We start from the raw sequence: 15,075 nt of genomic DNA on the forward strand, positions 1-15,075 counted from the left end.
CAAACACTGTATTCACTGTCATTTATAGAAATGTATATGTGAGGACTAGTAGAGGACATCAGGCCATCTGTAAAAAGCATGTAAGATTATGTCTAAAGAGTGTGAGCATATGTTTTTTTATCGTGAAATTATTGCATTAATTATTTTTTTTTTATTTTCTTTCAATGCGCGTAATAAATTAGGGTTATTATAGCTAGAAAAAAAACTCACAAAAACGCCTAAATAAAAAAAAAGTGATAAATTAAATATACTTAATATAAGTTAAAGCTGCGGTAGGGAACTTTTGACGCTCTAGCAGTTAATAAACAGAACTGCTTGCATCTTGCGGAAGAACATTGTAGCCGGAACTACTTCTCTCTGTTTATGTCTATGAAGAATCACAAAGGTACTGGGTTACTCCGCCGCGGTATCCCCGAAGCAATCTAAAATAGTCTGAATATAAACACTTATTATAGGTGCACCCTAGTGATTCAGGACAAGCTAAAAACACGGTTTGGAAAATGGATTCATGGTGTACTCGCTTATTATATACATTTTTCTACATTTTGAACACTAACAAAGTTACGGACCGCAGCTCTGATTGGTTGATTTCTTACCGGGAGCGGATGAATTTCTGCAGATGGCAATAGGACACTGGGAGGAGCCAGAGGAGCTTGATTTTTTTCACAGATTATCTGTCTCATATTCTACTGTCAGGACATAATGACAGGTTTAACAAATATGTAAAAAAATATATATTTACAAAAGTTACCTACTGCAGCTTTAAATATAAAATGAAAATTATGTATACTGTATTTTCCGCACTATAAGGCGCACCGGATTATAATGAGCACCTTCAATGAATGGCCTATTTCAGAACTGTTTTCATATATAGGGCGCACCGGATTATAAAGCGCATAGAATAGGAGATACAGCAGTCAAACGTTTGACTGGGCTTGCATTATGCTTCCACTAGATGGAGCTGTGCTAAAGGGAATGTCAACATTTTGACAGAGCACCTTGATCCATATATAAGGCGCTCCGGATTATAAAACGCACTGTCATTTTTTGAGAAAATTAAAGGCTTTTAAGTGCACCTTGTAGAGCGGAAAATACGGTATATACATAAAAATCGTATTATTTGTCTGTTTTATTGTCTCAGGCATCAATGAGTGCACAGACCCATCCATGCACCACTGCGACCACAACTGCACCGACACTCCCACCAGCTTCATCTGCACCTGTCGACCCGGTTTCCGCCTCATGTCCGACAACAAAACGTGCGACGATGTGGACGAGTGCTCGGTCACGCCCAGCGTGTGCAGCCAGGTGTGCGAGAACACCATGGGCTCGTACGTGTGCAAGTGTGCTCCAGGCTTCCTCCGCGAACCCGACGGGCGCAGCTGCAGGCAAAACAGCAACATCAGCCCCTACCTGATCTTCAGCAACCGCTACTATCTGCGCAACCTGTCGACGGACGGCGAGGCCTACTCGCTCATCCTGCAGGGCCTCACTAGTGTGGTGGCGCTGGACTTCGATCGGGTGGACAGACGCTTGTACTGGATCGACGTGAGCCGGAGGGTGTTGGAGCGGATGTTCTTTAACGGGACGGGACGAGAGGTGGTGGTCAATGGGATTTTGCATGGCGAGGGCCTGGCGGTGGACTGGGTCGGGAGGAAGCTGTACTGGGTCGACAGCTTTCTCGACTGCATGAAGGTGTCGGAGCTGGACGGCCGGTTTGTAAGGAAGCTAGCAGAACACTGTGTGGATGCTAATAACACATACTGCTTCGAGAATCCAAGAGCCATCGTTCTGCATCCAAAGTTTGGGTGAGTTTACCAGATTTTTATATAGCATGATCATCGCACAGTGTCTTTGCTGCTACGATCCACGTTTACTGTCCAACCTAGGGCTGCAGCACGATTCATCGAAATTAAATCGCAAAGGCGATAAATCGCGATTAGACAGAAGTTGCCATGCATACTTTCAGTGAAGCACGGTTCTGTGATCAGTAGTAAATCTCCATCTGAAGGCCAGAGGGCGCTCTCACGCTGAAACTCAAAATACACCTCGCAGAAGAAACCCAGGAATTCCCTATAGGTTTGCTGAATATACAGAAGATTTACCTGCTTTCATTGATTCAACGTGACTAATAAACACACGACTACGACAATATATGCCTTATCTAAGTTCGTCTGATTAGAATTTTTATTATAATAAACTAATAATGCAATGCTAAACAACACAGCCTTTTTCACTGCTATTAAATATGTTGTGTGCCTTATTCTGTGTAAGAAGCCACATCATCTCTCAGAAGAATTTATTTCAAACACTAGACTGACGTTATGAGTAAAAACAGACCGATTTTTTAGATTTCATTTTCGCGTGATTGTATCGTCTACGATTATGAACGCGATTTTGCATAGCTTGTCAGTGAACTATGGCTCTGTGTAGTAAATACTGATTTATGACTACACTGAAGACTGGAGCAATGATGCTGAATATTCAGCTTTGCATCACAGAAAAAAAATACATTTTACAGTATATTCAAATATTTTAAATTGTAATCAAATTTTTTGCATTTTTAGTCAAATAATTGTAGCCTTGGTCAGCAGGAGAGCCTGTAAAACTGAATAAGGTCTTAGCGACCTCAAACTTTTAAACAGTGGTGTACAATATGTGGCCTTTATGTTGCTGGAATTTGTTTTAGCTTCTATTTTTTAATATCAGATGTCATCTTTGTGCAGATATGTGTACTGGACTGACTGGGGAGACAAAGCCTTCATTGGACGTGTCGGGATGGATGGGAATAACAAGTCGGCCATCATCACTACTAAGATCGAGTGGCCCAACGGTCTCACTATTGACTACACCAATGACAAGCTTTACTGGTCTGATGCGCACCTCAACTACATCGAGTAAGATTTTGATTTTAAGGACATATGTTACCCCGGAACACAAAATCAACAATTTTGACCCATAAAATTATTATTCTTTGGCTATTTCTAAAAATAGCGACTTAAGGGTGGTTTTGTGCTCCACGGTCACATATTTATACTATTTTTTTTACAATTATTCTTATGATTATATATTTATTTAATTATTATTTGCATTTTTTTTAGCATTTGTTTGTTCATTTGTTTATTTTTAAACTTTTATATGAATAATAAGAAAAATATATTAGAAAAAGGGTTACAACATTGAACAACATCTTTGATTTTACTTTTCACATGAATAATAGAGAATAATCTTAAGAATATTATAAATTCATTTTATTTTAAATGGCAAACACTGAGTAAATTCCACACATCAAGCACTGAAAACTGTTCAATGTTTAAAATTAAATTAAATAGACAGAATATTTTTACAGTCAGTCTATCAGTTTTTTGTTGTTGTTGTTGTTTGTTTGTTTGTTGTTGTTGTTTATATGGTTAGCATTACATTATTTGCATTTTTGTCTTAAGTCGCTAGGGTGTATTTGTAGCAATAGCCATTTAGTAAGATATTTAGTAAACTTCGTACCGTAAATATAGCAAAAGGTAATTTTTGATTAGTAATATGCATTGCTAAGAGCTTCATTTGGACAACTTTAAAACCAATTTTGCAGATTCCAGATTTTCAAATATCGACCAAATATTGTCCTATCCTAACAAACCATACATCAATGGAAAGCGTTTTTATTAAACTTTCAGATGATCTACAAATCTCCCTTATGACATGGTCACATTTATCATTCTCAACATTAAATTGGTCAATTTGATTAATTAAATTACATTTATCATTATATGCTGACAAATCCCAAAATAATGAAGATTTGCTTGTGCACCAACATTGTTTTTACCATTTTATAGATGCTGTGTCTTGACTAATTATGCATGTTGTTCAGCTGCATTCTTCTTTTGCCCAAAATGAACCTGTCAGACATTAGTAAGATGGTTCTGTCTCCTCAGATTCTCTGATCTGGACGGGAATCACAGGCACACTGTGTACGACGGAGTCCTGCCGCATCCTTTCGCGATCACGGTGTTCGAGGAAAGCGTGTACTGGACGGACTGGAACACGCGCACGGTGGAGAAGGGCAACAAATACAACGGCTCTGGACGGGAAGCGCTCGTCAACACCACCCACCGACCGTTCGACATCCACGTGTGCCATCCCTACCGCCAGCCCATAGGTGAGCCCAGGACAGCGTAACCCAAGCGGGGCGCTCATTATACCACGTCAGATCGCTATCACTTCCTTTAAACGTCCACCGAGGCACTTAAGGGTCTCTGCCAATATTTACACAGTCTGTCCTTTCTCAGACACAGGAAAGACTAAACTCTTTATCATCGCTGTAATGGCCGGGACAGGTAGTTTAAACTCTTTATCTGTGGCTTTCTGTAGAAAGAGGAGCTACACCTACATGTTGTGGAGCCACATCCTGGTTCTTTGTAAGAGGATATAGTCTGCACAACAAGAACGACTCGATTCAATACCGCACATTTATCGCATCAAAGTTAATAAAGCTGTCCAAAATGAAATGTATGAGTTTTATTCAAAAGTTGAAATGAAATAAATATGAATTGATCATTTTCTTAATATTTTTCTGCATTATTTGCAGAAAAGATGAATTTTCTTAGATTTTAACATTGAAATCTGAAATCAAAAACTAAACCTGTATGAAGTTACGAATTTATAATGTTATTCCTATGATTATACACTTACTTATGTTTTGCATTTATTTTAGAATATTTTTGCATTTATTTATTATTAGTTTTTGTTTTTGATTATAAGAACAATTTACTAAAGATTACCCCATTATTCATTAAGAAGTGTTGAATAACAAGGGTAATTATAAAATAAATTGATATTAATAATATGAAAATTATTATTTTTATTTTTATTTCAAACACTGAATACATTTTAAACATTAAATAAACTCCAGTGTTTGATTTTAAGGGCATTTTATTTACTTTTGTCCAAATAACAGAGAATAATCAGATTATAAAAATATTAAATAACATTTATTATAATTGCTAACACAGAATGCATCCCAAACATTGAATTTTTCCTTAAAAATCTGAAATTTTTCCAATGTTTCAAATTAAAATTAGGTTATTATTTTTTATCATTGCTGATTATTCTCTGTTAATATCAAGAACAATTAAATAAAGTGTCCTTCAAATCAAACTTTGGAATTTAATTTGCAACGTTAAAAAATATATAAATTTATAATATCCTTAGAATTATTAGTTATATATAATTTAAATTTATTTTAGCATTTATTAATTTTTTCTTATGTTTTATTAAAAAAACATTGAAGAAAATGTAATGTTAGATTTTAGAGAATTTTTTAAAAATACTTTAAAATTTACCTTATTTTGAATGTTTTTTTTGTATGTATTTTTTTTTTTTTAATGTATCACTAAAATATTCTTAGTCATCCATTAGTGTTAAGTTTATAGTTATGATATGATTTAGATTAGTTGCATTTTATTATTTGAATTTATGCGTCCATAATTCAGGACAGATTCAGAACAGACCTGAAACTTTGGTTGTTTGTTTGTCTGTGACTCTCTAACACTTCATCTTTCTCCTGTAGTGACGAATCCCTGTGCGGTCAATAACGGAGGCTGTTCTCACCTGTGTCTCCTGCGGGCCGGAGGTCAGGGTTTCACCTGCGAGTGTCCTGATCACTTCCTCACCGTGCAGATAGGGGGCGCCGCACGCTGCCTGCCCATGTGCTCCAGCACACAGTACAGATGTGCAGACAATGAACGGTTAGTGTCTCAATCCATGCACACTCTGTTTCAAAGCCTGCTGTATACTCACTACATAGACAGCTGCCTTATGAGCAAGCATCCTAACTGAAACTAAACCTTGTGTCTCTCTGTGCCTCAAGCTGTATCCCCATCTGGTGGAAGTGTGACGGTCAGCGGGACTGCAGAGACGGTTCGGATGAACCCTACACGTGTCCCGTCCGGCACTGCAGACTGGGCCAGTTCCAGTGTAATGACGGAAACTGCACCAGCCCTCACTTCCTGTGTAACTCTAATCAGGACTGTCCCGATGGGTCGGACGAGGACGCTGTGCTGTGTGGTATGGGAAAAAACTAGCATATATCATGTCAGTCTCAGGGCCTAATGGTTAAAAATCTGGGCATGATGCTGAAAAATTGTAGGTTTGAGCCTCATAATAAAATGTTGTAATAAACAGCAGTATTTGCAGTACATGCATTTTTGCTAAAACATTTTATTATTTAAAGGGAAACATGCCAAAACTAGACTTTCAGTGATGATGCCAGTGTTATTCATGTACTACAGTGTTAGGTTTTTTTACTTTAAATTTTCATTTTAGTTTAAGAAAATGTTCCTTTGTCTTTATTTTAAACCTGTCTGCTTAAGCTTTAATTTATTTTAATTTTTTTGTACTAAGGCAACATTTCTGATTTCCAGTTGAATTTTTTCCAGGTTTAAAATTTTATAATGTACTATTTAATATTTATATTTTAAATCAAACATTTCATATTTCATATTACAAACTGAGATGTATTGAATGTTTTAAATCATTTGTATACCATTATATTGTTGATTAATTTTTTTTAATTAGCTTTTTCGTTTTCATTTGAAATATTAGTGATTTTATGTGATCATTTTCATCGTTTTAATATTTCTGTATAGCTTTTATTGTAATACTTATTTAATTTAAAATGTTTTGCTTTAGTTTTTCCATGTAATATTTATATGTATTTCATTTCTAACCTTTAATATTTATTTAAAAATCAAACACTGATTTAAAAAAAAAATAGTTTTTTATTATTTTATATAGTTGTATAGGTTTTATTTTATTTTAGTTTAAGTTTTAGGTTGTTCTTTTGTCTTTTATATATATCTGTCTGTATAGTTTTTTTTCATTAATTTTTTAGTTATTTTAGCAAATCAGATTAAGTAAATACAAATTAAAATGATGCCTCAGCAACTAGCTGAAATAAAAACGTTTTTATTTTATTTTATATCAGTTAACATTTTAATTTAATTTTATTTTATTTTATTTTATTTTATTTTATTTTATTTTATTTTATTTTATTTTATTTTATTTTATTTTTAGTGACCTGTTATTTTAATGGGTTTAGTTTTAGTCAGCTGTAATAACCCTCTTATTCAGGTATCTGCTTTTGATGAAACTGTTGGCATGTATTTGGTGATGCATCTTCCTCTCCTTCTGCCCTTCAGCGACGCATCAGTGTGAGTCTCATCAGTGGCAGTGTGCCAACAAGCGCTGCATCTCTGAGGCCTGGCAGTGCGACGGGGAGAACGACTGCGGCGACGGATCTGACGAGGATCCCGCTCACTGCTCCAGCAGGACCTGCAGACCCGGACAGTTCAAGTGCAGGAACGGCCGCTGCATCCCGCAGAGCTGGAAGTGTGACGTGGACGATGACTGTGGAGACAACTCGGACGAGCCCATCGAAGAATGCAGTGAGCTGCCCACACATTACTGCACCGTTACAATGCATCTGCCTTGTTATTTCATTAGTTTATATAGAGGTTCTGCAGTATGGAGTGACCTTAAATCTCCTTTCTGAGTATTTTTGGTTGTTGTTAATCATCTGTGGGATGCTGTTTGCAGTGGGTCCGGCGTACAGATGTGACAATCACACAGAGTTCGACTGCAGGACAAACTACCGCTGTGTTCCTCTGTGGGCCGTGTGCAACGGACACAACGACTGCAGGGACAACAGCGACGAACAAAACTGTGGTGAGACAGCAGAAAACACACCACTTCAAACACGACAATGAAAGCATATATTAACGTGCATAAAAAGTTATCTTTTTATAAATGAAATATAGTAAAGGTATTATTATTAAAATGATTAAAAAATAAAACATAAAATTATTATGAAAATTATTGAAGATTTCTTAACATGACTGAAAACAATATTTTTGTTTACAACTGAAAAATTTAGATATTTGTATTAATAAAATAGTAAAGTAATAGCAAAAGTATTAGAATGATATGAACATTTAAATGACTATACAAAAATGACTTTTTTATTCAGAAACCGATATTAAATATGAATTGTAGATATTTAAGTTATTTTAATCTAGCTTTCTAATAAACCTGACATTATATATTTTGAATATTGCTGGCTCTGAGATGAATTGCTTTGGATAGAAGCTTGTGCTACAGTGAATGTGTAAATGTAAATCTAAATTAAAATTGTTAAAAAATGTTAGAATTATTCACAGCATTATTTAAAACTTTACTCCGCATAACTGTTTTTATTCACACGGCAATGCTTACAACACAAAAATGTAGATATTTATTAGAAATAGTAAAGTAATATATCATTATTAAAATATTAAATAAAAATAAACAAAAAAATACTAATTGCTAGAAACATTTTAATAAAAGAGGGTAAATTTGTATATTAATCCACGTGTTGAAAATATGCGGCAAAAATCCATTTTGGCCATGTCCAGCTTTTTTGTTTGTTTTACAAACATATAAAAAAAATTCAAACATGTTTTTTTATGCTAATATAAAATTGGGGAATTGGGAGTTTTTGAAAAACATTTTTTTATTATTATTATTATTATTGTATTTTTTTTAGCAAAATGTTTTATCTATGTTTTTTCTTGTTCGATAAGCCATTGCGCTCAATAAAATGCCACAAAACTGGATCAAGTTTCGATTTCATGCTGACTTAAACAAAAATGATTTCAATTTACCCCCACCTTTAAATTTCAGTCCGATTCAGTAAGACGTGTGTGTAGTGCTCCCATTATCACTGATGTTGTGTAAAGCTTGTTGTGTGTGTGTCTTGATGGATTGAAATCATTAGTGAGTGTTAGTTCAGTCTGTGTGTGATGGACGGGCCCTCGGTGACCCCTCCTCCTGTCTGGGGCCACACCACTGATTCATGTGTGTGTTAGTTATGTCCGTGTCAGGCACCAGTGTGTGTGTGTGTGTGTGTGTGTGTCTGTGTGTGTGTGTTCATCTCCTCTCCTATCCTTTCCTTTTCACCTCACTTTGTCTCCTTTTCTCATCATCTCTTCTCATTGCACTTATTCTGCTTTCTTATGTTGTCCTCTTCACTCCTCTCATTTGACCTCTTCTTGTCTCTTTTTTCACCCTCGTCTCATTCTATCTCACCTCTTTTCCTTCTCAATCTCAGTTTTCTTGTTTTTTCTTCTCCTCTCATCTATTTCTTTTAACCCTGCATTCTTTTTTGCAGGGTTTCCATCTTAGTTCGCCCTTGAACAAATTAATTCAGAGCACGAAGTCTTAAAGTCATGTTGCATTGCACTACAAAAAATGAATGTTGTATACAAATACCTCAACATTTTGAGGATCAGGATTCATACTTGAGATGCAAAATGATATGAATTATGAAGTCTGAGAAATCTAACAAATTGAAGTGTGTTTATGCTTAAAACAAGAACAAATATCTGACAGTAGGATACATGAACTAGTTATTTTTTCTGACCTCATCATCATATATTTGTTTTTGTTTTAATCATAAATTCATTTTGATTCATTACTCCGTGTCCCCTTCCATTTGTTCTTTAAACTTTCTTTACTTGTTCTTATAAAGGTCTTTAAAAATCGTGCATTTACCTTCATAAATACGTTCACTTCCGCTCTGTTTAGTGTTGGTCTGTGTGTGTCTGTGTTGTGTTTGCAGAGGAGTTGACCTGTGAGCCGGCGGGTGATTTCCGCTGTGATAACCACCAGTGCATCCCCCTGCGCTGGCGCTGCGATGGAGACAACGACTGCGGCGACGGATCTGACGAACGCAACTGCAGTGAGTAACAGCCATCACCTCTTGCCTTCAGTCAGTTCAATATACAATCACAACAAACCAGAGAGATAGTTAAGTATTAGTCATTACTTACTCACCTTTGTGTGGTTCAATGAAATAAAAATGTTAATTAAAAGGACTGGAGCTAATAAACTCCAAATAAATATGATAAATGGTCAACTCTCATGTAGCTCTTAAATCAAATATGATTGTCTTTTAATGTTTGTGACATGTATGAACCAACGATACATACAGGACGAGATATTCTGTGAATATTGATTTAATGGGATAGTTCACCCAAAAATTATTAACTCTCCCTCAAGTTGTTCCAAACCTGTATGACTTTCTCTCTTCTGCTGAACTCAAATGAATATGAAGAATGTGGGTAACCAAACAGTTTTTGGTCTCCATTGACTTTTTCATAGTATTTTTTCCATAGTAAGGAAGTCAGTGGGGTCCAGCAACTATTCGGTTACTAACACACTTCAAAATATCTTATTTTATGTTCGACAGAAGAAAGAAACTTATACAGGGTTTGAGAATTGTAATTTTTGGGTGATCTATTTCTTTACATTTTGATTTACTCACTAGATAAAGCTAATGAGTTTGGCTTTATATAATGAATGGCTTCTGAAGAAGTGGAATAAAACTGAACCACAAAACCAGTCATAAATCGCACTGGTATAGTATATGTAGAAATATACAACAAAACATTGTATGGGTCAAAATTATAGATTTTTCTTTTATGCCAAAAATCACTAGAATATTAAATAAAGATCATGTTCCATGAAGACATTTTGTAAATTTACTACTTTCAATATAAATATATAAAAACATAACTTTTGATTAGTAATATGCATTGCTAAGAATTTAATTTGGACAACTTTAAAGATGTTCTTAATATTTAGATTTTTTTATTTTTATTTTTATTTTTTTTTGCACCCTCAGGTTCAAGATTTTTTAATTGTATCTCAGCCAAATATTGTCCGATCGTAAAAGCTCATTTATTCAGCTTTCAGGTTATGTATATATCTCAATTTCAGAAAAAAAATTACCCTTATGACTGGTTTTGTACAACTATAAAAAAATAAATAAAAAAAAAAAAAAAAAATATATATATATATATATATATATATATATATATATATATATATATATATATATATATATATTTATATATATATATATATATAGACTTTTATTCTGCTTTTTTGTCATTGAAATAGAATGGCTCAGTTATTCTTTAACATTTTACTTTCTCTGGTTTTAAAATGACATGAGGGTGAATGGATTATTGCCGGATGAACTGTTCCCTTAATAAGAGAGAAAGACACCTGTATATTTAGAGTAACAGTAAAGACAAAGATAAAGAGATTGAGAGGAACAAATTGGACAGACAGAGAGTGTGGAGGAGAAGACGTGATGGCAGACGAGGTGCTGTGAAGTGTGAAAGGTTGACAAATGGTCTGCGCTGGACCTCGGAGCTGCATGTTGAAAGAAGCGCTGATTTTTTCAGCACTTTTTTCCTCCCTACAGAAGAGCTGTAGGGGTGTTGAGCGCGGGTCACTCCCCTGATGAGTCCAGCTATGAACTCACCTCCCAAAAATGGCCTTGAAGAGCAAGCTGTATCTCATCACATAAACCTCTAGTCTTGTGACTAATCACTGCCCTTGTGTTTTAGTAAAAGTTCAGGTTTTCAGTGCACTGTTCAGGTGCTGTGTCAGCTGTATTTTGGCCACTTCTGTTCACAAAAATTAACTTTTGAATTCTGATTGCAGTATTTTTTAAATTGTTGGTTAAATGTAGACAAGCGGCTGATGCACTCTTCCTATGCCTCCGCAGCCCCTCGTCCGTGCACAGAGAGCGAGTACCGCTGCGACAACCTGCACTGCATTCCTGACCGCTGGGTTTGTGATCATGACAACGACTGCGAGGACAACTCTGATGAAAGAGACTGTGGTGAGTGAGAGAAAAGAAGAGACAGCAGAAAGGACAGACTAGTAAAAGAGGGATGGAGAGAGCTGTGACACTTGCCACCATGTTCAACATCATAATACTGTTTTTTTATTACGGATCGGTCCTCAGTGGGTGATATCTCAATGCATTTGTGTGCCAGGATACCTTGTGAATGACTTAGAGGGAGTGTGCATAATTCATTCTCCGTGGCGTATTGAGAGATTGTGGATGAATGTGTTTCAGAGCTGCGGACCTGTCACCCGGGTTACTTCCAGTGCGGTAGCGGCCACTGCATCTCCGAGCGCTTTAAATGTGACGGCAACGCTGACTGTCTCGACTTCACTGATGAAAGCTCCTGTCGTGAGTCTGCTGCCATGGTTTTTTCCTTTTTTTTTCCTGAAATGTAACCAGAAGACAGCTGAGTTGTATTGCAGCGCCCTCTAGAGTCCAAAAGGCTTGTGCAACTGTTCCCATCTTCATGCAAACTTAATAAGGAATATCAAGGAATTTGACATTTTGATTTAAGACTATGAAGACAAACCTTTATATACATACATATATATATATATATATATATATGCACAGATGAAATGTTCACAATAAGATCAGGATCATTTTGAGCAGCCAGTAGATGAAACAGCACTAGCAATGCCAAAGTCATGGGTGTGTTTCCGACTGAATGCTTGAATGCATCTTCATCATGTATTGAGAAAGTTGACTTTGAGCTGTATGTGTGTATATTTCAGCAACACGCTACCCAAACAGCACCTACTGTCCACCCTTTCTGTTCGAGTGCAAGAACCACGTGTGTGTGCAGCAGCACTGGATATGTGACGGAGATAATGACTGCGGGGACAATTCAGATGAAGAACTGCATCTCTGCTGTGAGAATCTATCTATCTATCTATCTATCTATCTATCTATCTATCTATCTATCTATCTATCTATCTATCTATCTATCTATCTATCTATCTATCTATCTATCTATCTATCTATCTATCTATCTATCTATCTATCTATCTATCTATCTATCTATCTCTCTCTCTCTCTCTCTATCTATCTATCTATCTATCTATCTATATTGAATTCTAATTGAAAAATGTATTTATTTAAGAGAAACGCTCAGATCGGGGGATTTAATCTATTGAAATCTGGCAACCACAGCCATAATAGCTTGTGGAGGCTTGTTACCAATGCAAGTGGCATACTAAAATTAAACGTTTTCAGGATAAATAACACTTAGTTAAATACTGCAGAAGCAGAAGTCGTGATCCTGACCAAAATGCGGTATATCGCACAGCCCGACTATCTGTCTAAACTTTCTTTTTCTAATATCATTTGTAGAGTATATCAGTTATATAACACAATAAGGTAGATGTGGAACAGAATGCACAACCGTCATGTTTCTTGTCTCCTCAGTGGACATCTCGTGTGATCCTCCGTTTCGTTTCCGCTGTGATAACACCCGCTGCATCTACAGTCACGAGCTCTGCAACTCGATAGATGACTGCGGTGATGGAAGCGACGAGAGGCCGGAGCATTGTGAGTGACCGCCAATAGATTGATAATCAAATACACGATTGACCTATGAAACCCTTTTCATTCCCTAAATTGAAACTGTTTTGTGTGAATGACTCCTCAGGTGTGACTCCCACACATGGGCCCTGCACTGAAGACGAGTATAAATGTGGGAACGGTCAGTGCATCCCTCTGCAGTACGCATGCGACGACTACGACGACTGTGAGGACCAGAGCGATGAACTCGGCTGCTGTGAGTTTTGCTCATTCACTCACCCTCATATTCTTTATTTTATTTCTTGCATAAACAAAAGAGGAGAAAGCTCCAGAAACTCTCCAAAAAAAGGTCTAGATATGTTAGCCTGCACATCTTTGTAACATTTCTTCATCTGTCTCTGTTAGACTACGGCCATGGACGCACATGCAGTGAGAATCTGTGTGAGCATAACTGCACAGATCTGTCAGCCGGAGGCTTCATTTGTTCCTGCAGACCTGGATATAAACCCAACCTGGAGGACAAGAACAACTGCGATGGTTTGTTGTGTCGTCTGAATACTGTACTCATTATTTACTTCTTTATTAGAAGACAGGCTTATAGCCAGACAGGAACTTCAACATCAACAACATCTGTTGCGTCATTCCCCCATTTCTGTTATTGCACATGTACTTTCAAGTTTCCGTACTCAATCCAATCAAGAGTTTAGGAGCTCAGTGGGATCGATTAAGATGTTTACATGAAGCCATTTCAGTCTGATTGAGCCATCAGTCCAATTACCAGCGGATTATTTGGTTGCATGTGAACAGAGCTAGTGTTGCAAAAGTTCATCAGTTCAGCTCAGCAGATACAGTAGCATGATTAATTAGCTCAAGTCAGTTCACTGTTTTATTAGTACCACTGAGATAATATTATAGTTTGTATTCATATTTTAAATTAGGTTTATTTTTGCATTTTTACATTTTCTTTTTCATTTGTAGTGCGTTTCATTAAATTTATTTCAGTTATTTTAGGACATCAAGTTAAGCTAAATACTAAATTCTGAAAAGTTCTACCTTGGCAACTAGCTGGGGAAAGACTTTTTCTTTGTGTTTTATTTTATTTTTTAACAATTATTTTAAGTAAAAAATGTTTTGTATGTTTTTTTTTTATTATTATTCTTTTTTGTTTCACTTAATCATAATAAATCCAGGTTCAGTTCAGTTCATTGACAGTGCTGATGTTGGAAAGTTTCTGGATCACAAAACAAATTTGAGCAGTGCTACAGAAAACGACCAGTTAGTTTTTTCATTCTGTCCTTGGCCTGGACTTTTTTCTCTCTGCATGAAAGCGGCTTAGAGACAACATTGGCACACCCTCAGAAGTTGAAATGCTTCCTGCATGTATAATGTGAGCTGTTTTCTGTCCGTCTGCAGATGTAAACGAGTGTGAGGTTTACGGGACGTGTCCACAGCTGTGCAGGAACACTAAGGGCAGTTATGAGTGTTTCTGCGCCGACGGGTTTCGATCAGTGGGAGAGCAGCCGGGAGTCGAATGCGCTGCTGAGGGTAAAGCTTTTCAATCTGAAATCATTTATTCTCTTTTTTACCTTCTATAGCCTGAAACTGACGAACATTGCTAAACGTGAGCGCTCCTTTAGAAGTCATAGATGCACACTCCTCACTTTTCAGTGACAACTCCTGTTTTCCCCACAGGAAATCCTCCCGTCTTGTTATTGCCTGATAACGTGCGGATCCGCCGCTTTAACCTCTCGTCAGCGCAGTACTCTGATTATGTGGATAATGCGGAGCACATTCAGGCACTGGACTACCTGTGGGACCCAGAGGGCCTCGGTCTAAGT

General features: G+C 36.6%; 1 protein-coding gene across 2 annotated transcripts in view; it reads left to right on the top strand.

Moving 5' to 3' along the window:
• The window catches only part of lrp2a (low density lipoprotein receptor-related protein 2a), a 94,390-nt gene that overhangs the window by 70,264 nt on the left and 9,051 nt on the right, over positions 1–15,075 (top strand). For both annotated transcript variants that reach the window (XM_052565536.1, XM_052565537.1), the window contains 16 exons: positions 1,142–1,808; positions 2,727–2,897; positions 3,930–4,153; positions 5,564–5,741; positions 5,864–6,060; positions 7,194–7,439; positions 7,591–7,719; positions 9,650–9,769; positions 11,609–11,725; positions 11,966–12,082; positions 12,469–12,606; positions 13,142–13,264; positions 13,365–13,493; positions 13,643–13,774; positions 14,651–14,782; positions 14,930–15,073. In XM_052565536.1, the coding sequence (XP_052421496.1) occupies positions 1,142–1,808; positions 2,727–2,897; positions 3,930–4,153; positions 5,564–5,741; positions 5,864–6,060; positions 7,194–7,439; positions 7,591–7,719; positions 9,650–9,769; positions 11,609–11,725; positions 11,966–12,082; positions 12,469–12,606; positions 13,142–13,264; positions 13,365–13,493; positions 13,643–13,774; positions 14,651–14,782; positions 14,930–15,073 (2,964 nt within the window). The remainder of the gene's footprint in view (positions 1–1,141; positions 1,809–2,726; positions 2,898–3,929; positions 4,154–5,563; positions 5,742–5,863; positions 6,061–7,193; positions 7,440–7,590; positions 7,720–9,649; positions 9,770–11,608; positions 11,726–11,965; positions 12,083–12,468; positions 12,607–13,141; positions 13,265–13,364; positions 13,494–13,642; positions 13,775–14,650; positions 14,783–14,929; positions 15,074–15,075) is intronic.

This window comes from Carassius gibelio, chromosome B9, assembly GCF_023724105.1.
Source record: "Carassius gibelio isolate Cgi1373 ecotype wild population from Czech Republic chromosome B9, carGib1.2-hapl.c, whole genome shotgun sequence".
Classification (NCBI taxonomy): domain Eukaryota; kingdom Metazoa; phylum Chordata; class Actinopteri; order Cypriniformes; family Cyprinidae; genus Carassius; species Carassius gibelio.